The 15626-nt window shown below is 41.4% G+C and overlaps 1 protein-coding gene across 1 annotated transcript in view; it reads right to left on the minus strand.

Moving 5' to 3' along the window:
* Window positions 1-6898: 6898 nt before the first annotated feature.
* HINFP (histone H4 transcription factor) overlaps window positions 6899-15626 on the minus strand; it is a 65852-nt gene continuing 57124 nt past the window's right edge. Inside the window, exon 9 of the mRNA XM_077250587.1 lies at window positions 6899-8263. Coding sequence (XP_077106702.1) covers window positions 8044-8263 — 220 coding nt within the window. The 3' untranslated portion in view covers window positions 6899-8043. The remainder of the gene's footprint in view (window positions 8264-15626) is intronic.

A 15626-nucleotide genomic window follows, 5' to 3' on the forward strand; every position in this document is an offset into this window, starting at 1 on the left:
TTGTCCCAATCATTGCTGCAGGAGTCGATTTATTTAATGTCCAGTCACAACACCTTACTACACGCTTTATTTTTCATCATTCGTTGTGCCTGTTCCAAAACTGTACTAACACGGGGACAGACATTTTAATGAAATCATTGTGTTTGGATGCAACGTTTATAATAAGTTTTACTTCTAAGGCACATTTACCAATATTATCTAACTCTTAGACAGAGCAAACATGGACTAGACAGCCATAAAATGTGCCAGATTTATCATAAATCAGGGGTGGGGAACCTGTTTTCTGTCAAGGGCCATCTGGAACTTCCTACCATCATTTGGGGGCTGCACAAAGTTATCACCTCAAAATTACCATACTATATTTGGTCAAGCAATTAACACCCCCTAATGTGGTGGCTGAAGCTGCTGTATACACATCACATAGGAGACGCTGGTACCACTGTATATACACTGTGTGCAGAATTATTATTAGGCAAGTTGTATTTTGATCACATGATACTTTTTATACATGTTGTCCTACTCCAAGCTGTTCAGGCTTGAGAGCCAACTACCAATTAAGTAAATCAGGTGATGTGCATCTCTAATGAGGAGGGGTGTTGTCTAATGACATCAAAACCCTATATAAGGTGTGCTTAATTATTAGGCAACTTCCTTTCCTTTGGCAAAATGGGTCAGAAGAGAGATTTGACGGGCTCTGAAAAGTCCAAAATTGTGAGATGTCTTGTAGAGGGATGCAGCAGTCTTGAAATTGCCAAACTTTTGAAGCGTGATCACCAAACAATCAAGCGTTTCATGGCACATAGGCAACAGGGTCGCAAGAAGCGTGTTGGCCAAAAAAGGCGCAAAATAACTGCCCATGAATTGAGGACAATCAAGTGTGAAGCTGCCAAGATGCCATTTGCTACCAGTTTTGCCATATTTCAGAGCTGCAACGTTACTGGAGTAACAAAAAGTACAAGGTGTGTGATACTCAGGGACATGGCCAAGGTAAGGAAGGCTGAAAAACGACCACCTTTGTACAAGAAACATAAGAAAAAACGTCAAGACTGGGCCAAAAAATATCTAAAGACTGACTTTTCAAAGGTTTTATGGACTGATGAAATGAGAGTGACTCTTGATGGGCCAGATGGATGGGCCAGAGGCTGGATCAGTAAAGGGCAGAGAGCTCCACTCCGACTCAGATGCCAGCAAGGTGGAGGTGGGGTACTGGTATGGGCTGGTATCATCAAAGATAAACTTGTGAGACCTTTTTGGGATGAGGATGGAGTGAAGCTCAACTCCCAGACCTACTGCCAGTTTCTGGAAGACAACTTCTTCAAGCAGTGGCACAGGAAGAAGTCGGTATCAAGATATCGTTCAAGATACATGATTTTCATGCAGGACAATGCTCCATCACATGCCTCCAACTACTCCACAGCGTGGCTGGCCAGTAAAGGTCTCAAAGAAGAAAAAATAATGACATGGTCCCCTTGTTCACCTGATCTGAATTCCATAGAGAACCTGTGGTCCCTCATAAAATCTGAGATCTACAGGGAGGGAAAACAGTACACCCCTCGTGACAGTGTCTGGAAGGCTGTGGTGGCTGCTGCAAACAATGTTGATCGTAAACAGATCAATCAACTGACAGAATCTATGGATGGAAGGCTGTTGAGTGTCATCATAAAGAAAGGTGGCTATATTGGTCACTAATTTTTTGGGGTTTTGTTTTTGCATGTCATAAATGTTTATTTCTAAATTTTGTGCAGTTATATTGGTTTACCTGGTGAAAATAAACAAGTGAGATGGGAATATATTTGGTTTTTATTAAGTTGCCTAATAATTCTGCACAGTAATAGTTACCTGCACAAACAGATATCCTCCTAAGATAGCCAAATCTAAAAAAATAAACCACTCCAACTTCCAAAAATATTAAGCTTTGATATTTATGAGTCTTTTGGGTTGATTGAGAACATAGTTGTTGATCAATAATAAAAATAATCCTCTAAAATACAACTTGCCTAATAATTCTGCACACTGTGTACATCACATAGGAGACACTGGGACCACTGTATATACATCACATAGGAGACGCTGGGGAATATGCATCATAGAAGATGCTGGGGGCACAGACATCCGTGGGAAGGACTGATGGTCGTAGATATCCGTGGGAAGGGCTGGGGGGCATATATATATATATATATCACCGACGTGGGCTGGGGGCATATACATGACTCAAGCGGGCTGGGGGGGGCATACACATCACTTGGGATGGTGGGGCTGCCACTGCTCTCTTAATCTGTGGGATGAGAGCATGTCACGTGCTAGCTCCGCTCAAAGTTCATCCTCACACTGGCAATGGCCAGAATGAGGACATAATCCTTCAATGCATGCACATGCAGTATTCAGTAGTGAACGTTGTGTGCCTGTGCTCGCAGTGCAAGTGGGGTATTTAACATCTTAACGACCGCCAAAGCGACTTTTAGCAGAGGTCATTAAGGGGCCTAAGAATAGTGCCACCTGGCGGCTGCAATTGCCATGGGTGTCAGCTGTAGATGACAGCTGACACCCTGCTGTATCAGCAGGACTTGTTTTGGAGCCAGTCGGGGCAGATTAACCCCTTAAATATTGCTGTCAATCAGAAAAGCGGTACTTATTTGGTTACGAGAGCCCCTTCGTAACCATCGGACCCCTGTGATGAGAATTGCAGGTGCCAATGGTTACCAGTGTACCCTGAGGTCATGTGATGACCCCAGGGTATGGTGGCCTGTGCGATACAGCTATAGGCCGGGGTCAGACTAGAGTATAGCATCCGATGCGAGAGCATCGGATGCGATATGCGAATGACCCTTGCTCCTGCTCTGTTGAGAGCGGGATCTGAGTGTCATGCGTCTGTGCTCCGAGCCTCTCGCACTGCTGCGGAAGAGGCGGAGAAATGAATTTCTCCATCTCCTCCATTGCTAGGGTCAGAGTATATCGCACATCACTTGGATGATATCCGAGTGATGTGCGTTGTCTCACTCGCACCCATAGGCTTATGTGGGTGCAAGTGAGCCGAGACTCAGACGAGTGTCTGTGACAATCGCAGCATGATTTCACTCGCACGTTGAAAAAGAATGAGAAAATAAATAAATTTAAAAAAAAAAACACCGCTGATGGGAGCTGCCACATAGATGAATACTGGTCCGACTGATGTACGATGTTTTATTGCATAGCACTTGTCCGTATTTATCGCTAGTGTGACCCCGGCCATAAGTTGAGTCTCATAGGCAGAGCCAGTGAGACACTGACTGCTCTCATGCACTGCTGTACACAAGTACTGTAGTGTAGGAGACCAGATATCAACATAAAAATTATACATGTCCAAAAGTGTAAGAGGAAAAAAAAGTTAAAAAAAAGTTGTAAAAAAGTTAAAAAAAAAAAAAAAAAAAGACAGAAATCACAAAAAGCCACTGTGCGACACAAAATACATTTGTGATAAAACAAAAATGCACACACAAAAAAAAAAAAAGAACACAAGGCAAAAAAGTTGCTTTTTCATCATACGGACTCACAAACAAAAAGTACTTCTCTGGACTTCTCTCTTTTTTACCCCCTGGGAGACGTAAGTGCGAGGCCTCTGGAAGGACTGTGCATCTTAAACGGCGGCCGGATTTACCAGCTCAGAAAGACTTTACACCGCTTTGATTCTATTTGGTCTTTATTGGAGTGGCTCCAATCACGGGATACTACATTCTATAGAAGAAACCCTATCTGGTATATATATTTTGCATTTTTTATTTTCTGGTCTTAGGATTCATTTTTTAGCAATTAGTCCTATGGGTATCTTCATATATAAGGGTTAAACTCTAATCCAGCGCAGATAGCCTTCTTTTTATTTAAAATCTGTCTTAACACTTTTACTGCACGGTGAACGGCGCAAAAAAACCCCAAAACTCTAACCGAATTACTAGTTTTTGTTCATTATGCGTTTGGAAAATCTGAATAAAAAGCGACCAAAACATATTATATACCCCAAAATGGTACAAACTAGTCCTGAAAAAAAATGAGCCCCCATACAGCTCTGTTTGTTAAAAAATAAAAAAAAAGTTACAGCCCTCAGAATATGGCCATAAAAAAATTATTATTTTTATAAGAGAAAATAAATAACATTTATACTATGTTATACCAGCAAAACCTTAAAAACAAAATAAAAAACACAATATAAATTTGGTATCGCTGTAATCGCCCCCCACTTGAAGAATAAATCCGCCTAATCACTTATACCACACTGTGGTATATATCTATAGAATATATCTATTCTTGTACTGCTGTCTATTTGTTCATTCAACCTCCCAAAAATTAGAACTAAGCTCAGCTCACATTTATCCTGCACTCTCCGCTGAGCGTTTGCGTCGAGGTTTCCATGTAAATTCCTCAAAAACCGTGTTTCAGACAAAACCCTGGATTGAACCACTCACTTATAAGGCAGAGGGAGCCACTTTGGACTGGTCTGTGTTCTGCCAGTGTCCCATCATTTTAGGTGTCTTTAGTGCACAAATGTGAGCGACCACAAATCTCTGCAAGCCTAAAAAGATGGACACCACCGGAGAAGATGCCAAACAGACTCCAAAGTGCCTACATCTGCCTCATTATGGTGGGTGGTTCCGTTGGGGGTTTCGTCTGAATCGCATTTTTTGTGGGATTTACACGGAAACCACAACATAAGTGCTGAGCCTAGAACACAAGAATGTGATCCAGCCTTATTCTTGAAGCGATCAAAAAATATTATCTACACCAAAATGTTACCAATGAAAACCCTAGATTATCTGCACAAAACCAGCCCCCACTCAGGTCCATCTTCTGTCACTATAGGGGGTTCCCACGTTACCAGCAGAAGAAAGACTCTGGAAAAGTGACATGGCTCCCACCTCTCAAATAAAATCCAGTGAATTCCGTGCTCCCAAACACAAAAGCCCCCCTCCCCCCTGAGCCCCACTGTGCCTAAATCACAGTAAGTCTGGCATTATTGTAGTGAGAAGAGAGTATTTAAATTTACAGGGGGGGGGGGGGGGTGTCGCCAGAAGCACAAGCTGGGCACAATATATGGGGGTACAATGTTAGGGCACTAAAGTAGCATATTTGCAATTCTGCTGGAAAAAAAGCACGACGTGGATGTTACAAAATAGTTATCGCAGTCATAGATGAATTCATTGAGGTGCAGTTTCTACAATGGGATCACTTTTGATTGTTTTCTGCTGTTCTGGCACCGAAAATGTCACCGGCAAACTATTCTAGCAAAATCTGTGCTCCAAAAGCCAAATAGCGCCCCTTCCTTCTCAGCCCTGACGTGTGGCCTAACAGTGATTTCTGACAACATATGGGGAAGCACCACCTTCGGGAAAAATTGCGAAAGAAATTGTGGGGTCCAGTTTCACCTATTAACTCTTGTGTACCTGAAAAATTTTCAACAAAAATTAAATTTTTACCACTAACATGTCATATTTCCACGTCTCAATGTTATAAAATTCTGTGAGGCACCTATGGATTCAATATACTCGCTAGAGCCCTAGATGAACTGTGAAATTTCCAATATGAGGTCACCTGGGGAGGGGTTCTGCCGTTCTGGCACCTCAGGGGCTCAGTTAATGGAGCCCACAATCTATTCAAATGAAGGCTGCATTCTAAAAGCCAAGTAGCCCTCCTTCACATCCAATTCCTGCTGTATTCTCAAACAGTAGAGTACAACCATATGTGTGGTATTGCTACATTCAGGAGAAATTGCATAACGAATTGTGGGGTCCAGTTTCTCCCATTACCCTTCATGTAAATTACAAATTTGCTGCCAAAGTATTTTAGTGGAAAAAAAATAATTTTTTGTTCTCACATCTAAATGTTATAAAGTTTTGTGAATCACCTGTAGGTTAAAAGTGTTTTGTAAACCCATAGATACATTCTTTGAGGGATCTAGTTTGTTTCCAAAATGGGGCCACTTGTGGGGAGCTCTCCAAATGAGACACGGCATTCACAATCTATTCCTTTTCTAGCCCTGCCATGCGCTCAAACAGAAGTTTATGACCACAGCTCTTCATTCTAAACTTCTGTGAAGCACCCGTTGGTTCAAGGTGCTCACCACACATCTAGATAAGTTACGTCGGGCCTACTTTCCAAAATGGGGTCACTTAATTTCCTGAGCATGCCAGTTTTTGTCCTACCGATGTTTTGGTTTTTTTCCGTTTTTTGGCAGTCTTTTTTACCTGAGTTTTCCAGACTATTTTTAAATCCATAAAACAAAAGAACACTAGCATTTTTTGAAGCAAAACCTCAGAGTAGCTCTTTAACCTATTGACTTCAATTGTAAAGTATTCAGCATCTATTTAGCAGAAAACTCTACAAGAATGTACATGCTACTTCTTTAAACACTTGTCTTTGAAAGCCTGAAGCATTTACCAAAGGACATTTCACTAGTTGGAGCATGTTAAACTGGTTGCATCATGGCCAACCCCTTCCACACACCGTCTCGTGGCAGTCAGTATATGGCAGCACTGCGAGATGAGATCTGAAGGTGTCTGTAAAGATACATTACTCAGTTCTGCTTTATCTCTACACAGTAGCTACAGAGATTCATGAGGAGGACATGTTAAGTTCTCCCCTGCTTGATGCTGCCTACTCATGATTGGTCAAACTCATGCAGGTGAAGAAGAACACACCCCTAGGAACAAATCTATTGTAACTTAGATTGGTGTTTCCCAAATTCCAGTCCTTGGGGCCACCAACAGATTAGGTTTTCATAATTTCCTTAGCTACTATTCTTTGATGTGGCCAGTTTAACATGAATAAACTGGTGAAAGATCCTCTTTAAAAGAGGTTCAAAAGCCTGATTTTGTGAACTGTATGTTTTCCCATACAAATTAATAGGGTCATTGTTTTGATCATTTTCTTTAGCACTTTTTCCAGCATTTTTTTGAGCGGCTATGCTTAAAAACCAGTGTAAAAAAAGACGCGGTGTGAACATAGCCTTAAAAAGTAAAACTAATTATTACCTTCTCCTCTAACAGATCACTACAGATTGAATTCTTGACAGTTGTTATCAGCATCGGTGCATTGAATGCAGGAACCTCAGTTACACTGGGGCCAAAAATGTCAGTTTTATTACACAAGTCGAACTGCAAATCAAAGATGTAAACCAGTAGTAGGAAGGAACTTCTATGTCAGGCCACTGTGACATTGACAAATACCAGGTCATGTGTCCGAGTACCTAGGTTGGAATCAATTGCCAGGTTTAAAGAAAACCAGCTGAAATTGTCAGCTTAAGGCCACATTCAGTATTTTCCATCAGTATTTGTAGCCAAAACCAGTAGTGGGCGATAAATGCAGAAGTGGTGACGTGTTTCTATTATACTTTTCCTCCGATTGTTCCACTCCTGATTTTGGCTTACAAATACTGATGTTAAAAACTCACCAAATACTGAATGTGTGTTGGCCCAAGGGTAGTTTCACCCATCCGATCATAGAAAAAACAAGCTAGAAATAAAAAGGAAAAAGTTAGCTCATAGCTACCCTTTCTAGCGGATCAACTTACTACTTTGGCTGGAAAACTGGAGTGGTTTTTTTAATAATGGAAAATGCTTTGTGTGAAACCTCCATGTAGCACCCATTTAATCATAATTTAGGGTGAACAGATCAAAGCAGTCACATTATTAGTCACGCTAAAAGACGCATTTGGATGATTTCTGTTATGTCTAAGTATGCAGTCATTAGTGGCCATCATTTAGGATTCCAGTCTTGGACTTGCCGCAATGCAGAGAAGCCACCCATTAATGGCCAGGAGCATTTGTTAGGATTTCATAAAGGGGCGAACCTGCCAGATATCTCATTGATGTGCCCCTTCTGGTTCCTGAAGTGTAGAAGCTGAGCAAGATGAACCTCTGTTTCCAGTCTTTGATGTTAAACTGAGGCCAGAACAGGTGGAAGAAAGTTACGATTATAAAGCGCTCAGTTTTGGATCCTTACAGAAGAACGTACTATCCTAGATACAGGCATCATACTATTCTTTGTTCAAAGGCAAGGTGGATACTAAGCAATAGGTCATTCTGATATCAATCTGTAGTCCTTCTCTACCGCAGTCCTGTCATAATCTACTCCATCCAATCCGGTGCTGGCTCCTTGGCTTAAAACCAGACAGGTAGGGGTGTCATCCAGGGACACTCCCTGCTTCTCACGTTCTTTCATTAGTTGTTCTGTCAATTCTACACTTTCATATCTCACCAGTTGCAAACGTAGAAAGCCATCATCGTGTTCCTTATACCTGAAAAAAGACAAAAAAACAAAACAAAACATCAGTTGCATTTTACTTTTTTATATATCAGAACGAATAAGTCCACTGCAGATGTAGGTTTAGTCTTCATTTCTGTAGATAATGCACACAGGCCACAGTAGTGGTATTGCATATACAGAACATGTAGATTTGAGTACCAGGATTGGAAGTGTTTCTGCGCTCTCCGGAATACGGCACAATTAGAGGTATAATAAAATTGAAGGTTAAGGCTATGTGCACACGTTGCAGATTTGCCTGCGGATTTTTCTGCACTAAATCCGCAGCTCTTGGCAGAAAACGCAGGTGCGTTTTTGATGCTTTTTTTGCGCGGTTTTGGGGCGGTTTTTGATGCGGTTTTGTATGCATTTTTGAAAGCTAAATAAAGATGTATTCTTGAACAAAAAAAAAAAAAAGATTTGTGATGTCATGTCTTGTCCAACCCACACTCCATTACACACATAGATAGACAGAGACAGATAAGATAGATGGAATGAGATAGATAGATGTAGATAGATATATGGATAGTTAGGCTACTTTCACACATCAGGTTTTTGCCGTCAGGCATAATCTGGCGAGTTTTGAAAAAAAGGATCTGTTTTTTTCCTCATAGAGTTGTATTAGCGCTGGACTGCGCCTGATGGCCAGACGTTTCAGCCGTTTTTTGCCGGATCTGTCAAAAATAACTGTTTCCGGCGGACGGAGAAAACTTACAGAGGAAAGTTTTTTCTGTCCGGCGAAAAAACGCACAGCGACGGATCCGGCGAAAAACTTATGAAACTGAGATGTGAAATGATGAATCCGGCCTCCGAATGCAGTTTTTCATGCATTTTTTCCATTGAAATCATGCATATTTTCCGTTCGCTCTCTCTAAAAAAAAAAAACAAAAAAAAAGGATCAGTTGCATCAGTTTTTCACTATTTGCAACAGATCCGTTTTTTCAAAAATTCGCCGGATCCTGCCTAACGGAAAGATGTGTGAAAGTAGCCGAGAGAGAGAGAGAGAGAGAGAGAGAGAGAGAGAGAGAGAGAGAGAGAGAGAGAGAGAGAGAGAGAGAGAGAGAGAGAGAGAGAGAGAAAATGTGCATGATTTCAATGGGGGAAAAAATGCATGAAAAAACGGATTCGGAGGCCGGATTCTTCATTTCACATCTCAGTTTCACATCTGTTTTTTTTCAAAACTCGCCGGATTGTGCCTGATGGCAAAAACCTGATGTGTGAAAGTAGCCAGATAGATATATGGATAGAAACATCTATGTATCTATAGATATATCTATACATATATCCATAGATATACTGTTATATGAAAAAGTTTGGGCACCCCTATTAATCTTAAGCTTAATCTAATATATAAAGCTGAATGTGTGTATGTATGTGTGTATGTATGTCCGGGATTGGCATCTGAACCGTTGCAGCTACAGCCACAAAATTTTGCACAGTCACACGTCTGGACCCCGAGAGCGTCATAGGCTATGTTGTGAGGTGAAATTTTAACCCCGCACTTTCCAGTTCACCAAACAATTTTGCCCCTATCTACATAATGGGGAAAAAATGAAAGGAAAAGTGTTGGAGGCAAATTAACAGCAGCCAGATGTGAACAAGGGGTACTTAAAGAATGAGAGTGATGGCGCCAAAGAGTATATACTGTACAGTTGCTAAGGTGGGGCCCCGACATGGGATAATCACCACACCACCACGGGGATATGAACACACACACAAAATGCGCCACACACTACCACGTGCTGGAACACATATACCACCCTCAGCGCACATTTCACCACACATACACCAACCTCGCCACATAAAAGTTGAAACACAAAAGTCGCCGCTCAAAACTCGCCACGCGCAAAACTCTCCACATGCAAAACTCGCCACACGTGCAAAACTCACCTCATGGAAAACTCGCCACACGCAAAACTTGCACACGCGGAAAAATTGCCACATGAACAAAAGTTGCAACACATGCAAAAGTTGCCTCACACAAAACTTGCACATACTCAAAAGGCACCACACATAAAACTCGCCACGCGCAAAACTCGCCATGCGCAAAACTTGCTGCACACAACTTGCTACACTAACCTGTCACATGCAACTCGACACACAAAAAGTCGCTACATGCATGTCGCCACACGCAACTCAACACACACAACTTGACACACGAAACTCGCCCTAAAACACACACACAAGTCTGGTATTATCCTTCAAAAATAAAAATCTGATTAATAAGCTGACAAACTACAAGAGCAACAAATGTACCATATAGGAATCCGGCAGCTGTCAGTCACATGACCAGTCTATTATGTGTATGTGTGAGCTAATATATACTGCCAGGGGGTGGGCTTACTGTTGGCTGGGGATTTATCAGGCTGCCAATTTAGCTTACAAATACTCAGGTAAAAATACTGACCAAATAACGTGTGAACGAGGTGTCATACAGGAGGAGATGACACACAGGTATATACTATATGCAGGAGGAGATGACACGGATATATACTATATACAGGAGAGATGACACAGGTATATACTATATAGAGGAGGAGATGACATACAGGTACATACTACATACAGCAGGAGATGACATACAGGTATATACTATATACAGGAGCAGATTACCTACAGGTATATAGTATATACAGGAGGAGATGACATACAGGTATATGCTATGTATAGGAGGAGATGACATACAGGTATATACTATATACAGGAGATGACATACAGGTGTATACTATATATAAGGGAGATGACAAACATGTATATACTGAGGTGAAAATGAGAGGTGTGAGGTGAAAATGAAAAGGTGTGAGTGCAAAATGAGAGGAGTGAGGGAAAATAGTGGAGTGATCGGAAAATGACAGATGTGAGGTCGAAATGACAAGTGTTAGGGGGGAATGAGAGGAGTGAGGGGGAAAATAAGAGGAGTGAGGGGGAAAATAAGAGGTGTGAGGGAGAAAAAGAGATGTGAGGGGGAAAATAAAAGATGTGATGGGGAAAATGAGAGGCGTGATGGGAAAATAAGAGAAGTGAGGTGCTATAACTAACCACAGATATTTACTATGCCCAGGCAACGCCGGGCTCTTCAGCTAGCTTAGATTTACAATCTCCATGCTTTTCTCATGGTCAACTTTATGTGGCCTGTTCAAGAGTTGGAACAGCCAAAAATCTGTTTGTCTTTGCACCTGAAGGAAAAACTAAGAATGTCGTTTATCAAAAGGCTCTCGAATAAGTAAGTAGAAGATTACTTCACATTACTTGGCCAATTTAGTTAAATCTGTGTGGAATATCTCTGGTGTTGAAATATATGTTGTAAAATGCTTCTATTAGCTTAGTTTTTGCCTTTTAATAATTACATTTCTATCTATTTGTTTTGTGGTTTTTTTGTGCAGAATAAATTTTTGTTAACACATTCTATTTTGCTAACAGCAGTTATTACCCCGGGCGAAGCCGGGTAGTACAGCTAGTGTTTTATAAAAATTGTTTTTTTTGCAACAGCTATTTCAGTTTCATATATCTAATAACTGTTGGACACAGTAATGTTTCTGCCTTGAAATGTGGTTTATTGTAATAACAGAAAATGTGCAATCTGCATTCAAACAAAATTTGACAGGTGCATAAGTATGGGCACCTCACCAGAAAAGTGACATTAATATTAAGTAGATCCTCCTTTTGCAAAAATAACAGCCTCTAGTCGCTTCCTGTAGCTTTTAATGAGTTCCTGGATGCTGGATGAAGGTATTTTTGACCATTCCTCTTTACAAAACAATTCCAGTTCAGTTAAGTTTGATGGTCGCCGAGCATGGACAGCCCTCTTCAAATGATCCCACAGATATTCAATGATATTCAGGTCTGGGGACTGGGATGGCCATTCCAGAACAGTGTAATTGTTCCTCTGCATGAATGCCTGAGTAGATTTGGAGCGGTGTTTTGGATCATTGTCTTGCTGAAAGATCCATTCCCTGCGTAACTTCAACTTTGTCACTGATTCATGAACATTATTGTCAAGAATCTGCTGATACTGAGAGCAATCCATGCGTCCCTCAACTTTAGCAAGATTCCCGGAGCCGGCATTGGCCACACAGCCCCAAAGCATGATGGAACCTCCACCAAATTTTTACTGTGGGTAGCAAGTGTTTTTCTTGGAATGCTGTGTTTTTTTGCCGCCATGCATAACGCCTTTTTGTATGACCAAACTCCTCAATCTTGGTTTCATCAGTCCACAGGACCTTCTTCCAAAAAGAAATTGGCTTCTCCAAATGTGCTTTTGCATACCTCAGCCGACTCTGTTTGTGGCATGCTTGCAGAAACGGCTTCTTTCGCATCACTCTCCCATACAGCTTCTCCTTGTGCAAAGTGCGTTGTATAGTTGACCGATGCACAGTGACACCATCTGCAGCAAGTTGATGCTGCAGCTCTCTGGAGGTGGTCTGAGGATTGTCCTTGACTGATCTCACCATTCTTCTTCTCTGCCTTTCTGATGTTTTTCTCGGCCTGCCACTTCTGGCCTTAACCCCTTCATGACCCAGCCTATTTTGGCCTTAATGACCTTGCCGTTTTTTGCAATTCTGACCAGTGTCCCTTTATGATGTAATAACTCGGGAACGCTTCAACGGATCCTAGCGATTCTGAGACTGTTTTTTCGTGACATATTGGGCTTCATGTTAGTGGTAAATTTAGGTCGATAATTTCTGCGTTTATTTGTGAAAAAAAATGGAAATTTGGCGAAAATTTTGAAAATTTTGCAATTTTCACATTTTGAATTTTTATTCTGTTAAACCAGAGAGTTATGTGACACAAAATAGTTAATAAATAACATTTCCCACATGTCTACTTTACATCAGCACAATTTTGGAAACAACATTTTTTTTGCTAGGAAGTTATAAGGGTTAAAATTTGACCAGTGATTTCTCATTTTTACAACAAAATTTACAAAACCATTTTTTTTTAGGGACCACCTCACATTTGAAGTCAATTTGAGGGTTCTATATGGCTGAAAATACCCAAAAGTGACACCATTCTAAAAACTGCACCCCTCAAGGTGCTCAAAACCACATTCAAGAAGTTTATTAACCCTTCAGGTGTTTCACAGCAGCAGAAGCAACATGGAAGGAAAAAATGAACATTTAACTTTTTAGTCACAAAAATGATCTTTTAGCAACAATTTTTTTATTTTCCCAAGGGTAAAAGGAGAAACTGGACCACGAAAGTTGTTGTCCAATTTGTTCTGAGTATGCTGATACCTCATATGTAGGGGTAAACCACTGTTTGGGCGCACGGCAGAACTCGGAAGGGAAGGAGCGCCATTTGACTTTTTGAATGAAAAATTGGCTCCAATCTTTAGCGGACACCATGTCGCGTTTGGAGAGCCCCTGTGTGGCTAAACATTGGAGCTCCCCCACAAGTGACCCCATTTTGGAAACTAGACGCCCCAAGGAACTTATCTAGATGCATAGTGAGCACTTTAAACCCCCAGGTGCTTCACAAATTGATCCATAAAAATGAAAAAGTACTTTTTTTTCACAAAAAAATTATTTTAGCCTCAATTTTTTAATTTTCACTTGGGCAACAGGATAAAATGGATCCTAAAATTTGTTGGGCAATTTCTCCTGAATACACTGATACCTCACATGTGGGGGTAAACCACTGTTTGGGCACAAGGTAAGGCTCGGAAGGGAAGGAGCGCCATTTGACTTTTTGAATGAAAAATTATCTCCATCGCTAGCAGACACCATGTCACGTTTGGAGAGCCCCTGTGTGCCTAAACATTGGAGCTTCCCCACAAGTGACCCCATTTTGGAAAGGAGACCCCCCAAGGAACTTATCTAGATGCATAGTGAGCACTTTGAACCCTCAGGTGCTTCACAAATTGATCCGTAAAAATGAAAAAGTACTTTTTTTTTTTTCACAAAAAAATTCTTTTAGCCTCAATTTTTTAATTTTCACATGGGCGACAGGATAAAATGGATCCTAAAATTTGTTGGGCAATTTCTCCTGAGTACGCCGATACCTCATATGTGGGGGTAAACCACTGTTTGGGCGCATGGCAAGGCTCGGAAGGGAAGGCGCGCCATTTGACTTTTTGAATGGAAAATAAGCTCCAATCGTTAGCGGACACCATGTCGCGTTTGGAGAGCCCCTGTGTGCCTAAACATTGGAGCTCCCCCACAAGTGACCCCATTTTGGAAACTAGACCCCCCAAGGAACTTATCTAGATGCATAGTGAGCACTTTAAACCAACAAGTGCTTCACAGAAGTTTATAACGCAGAGCCGTGAAAATAAAAAATAATTTTTCTTTCCTCAAAAATGATTTTTAGCCCAGAATTTTTTATTTTCCCAAGGGTAACAGGAGAAATTGGACCCCAAATGTTGTTGTCCAGTTTGTCCTGAGTACGATGATACCCCATATGTGGGGGTAAACCACTGTTTGGGTGCACGGCAGGGCTTGGAAGGGAAGGCACGCCTTTTGGCTTTTTGAATGGAAAATTAGCTCCAATCATTAGCGGACACCATGTCGCGTTTGGAGAGCCCCTGTGTGCCTAAACATTGGAGCTTCCCCATAAGTGACCCCATTTTGGAAACTAGACCTCCCAAGGAACTAATCTAGATGTGTGGTGAGCACTTTGAACCCCCAAGTGCTTCACAGGAGTTTATAACGCAGAGCCATGAAAATAAAAAAAAAAATTTATTTTCGCAAAAATTTTTTTTTAGCCTTGAATTTTTTATTTTCCAAAGGGTAACAGGGGAAATTTGACCCCAAGAGTTGTCCAGTTTCTCCTGAGTATGCTGATACCCCATATGTGGGGGTAAACCACTGTTTGGGCACATGCCGGGGCTTGGAAGTGAAGTAGTGATGTTTTGAAATGCAGACTTTGATGGAATGCTCTGCGGGCGTCACGTTGCGTTTGCAGAGCCCCTGATGTGCCTAAACAGTAGAAACCCCCCACAAGTGACCCCATTTTGGAAACTAAACCCCCAAGGGAACTTATCTAGATGTGTGGTGAGCACTTTGAACCCCCAAGTGCTTCACAGAAGTTTATAACGCAGAGCCGTGAAAATAAAAAATCATTTTTCTTTCCTCAAAAATAATTTTTTAGCCCGCAATTTTTTATTTTCCCAAGGGTTACAGGAGAAATTGGACCCCAAAAGTTGTTGATCAGTTTCTCCTGAGTACGCTGGTACCCCATATGTGGGGGTAAACCACTGTTTGGGCACACGTCGGGGCTCGGAAGGGAGAGAGCACCATTTTACTTTTTCAACGCAAGATTGGCTGGAATCAATGGTGGCGCCGTGTCACGTTTGGAGACCCCCTGATGTGCCTAAAAAGTGGAAACCCCTCAATTCTAACTCCAACACTAACCCCAAC

The sequence above is a fragment of the Ranitomeya variabilis genome, chromosome 4 (genome assembly GCF_051348905.1).
Source record: "Ranitomeya variabilis isolate aRanVar5 chromosome 4, aRanVar5.hap1, whole genome shotgun sequence".
Classification (NCBI taxonomy): domain Eukaryota; kingdom Metazoa; phylum Chordata; class Amphibia; order Anura; family Dendrobatidae; genus Ranitomeya; species Ranitomeya variabilis.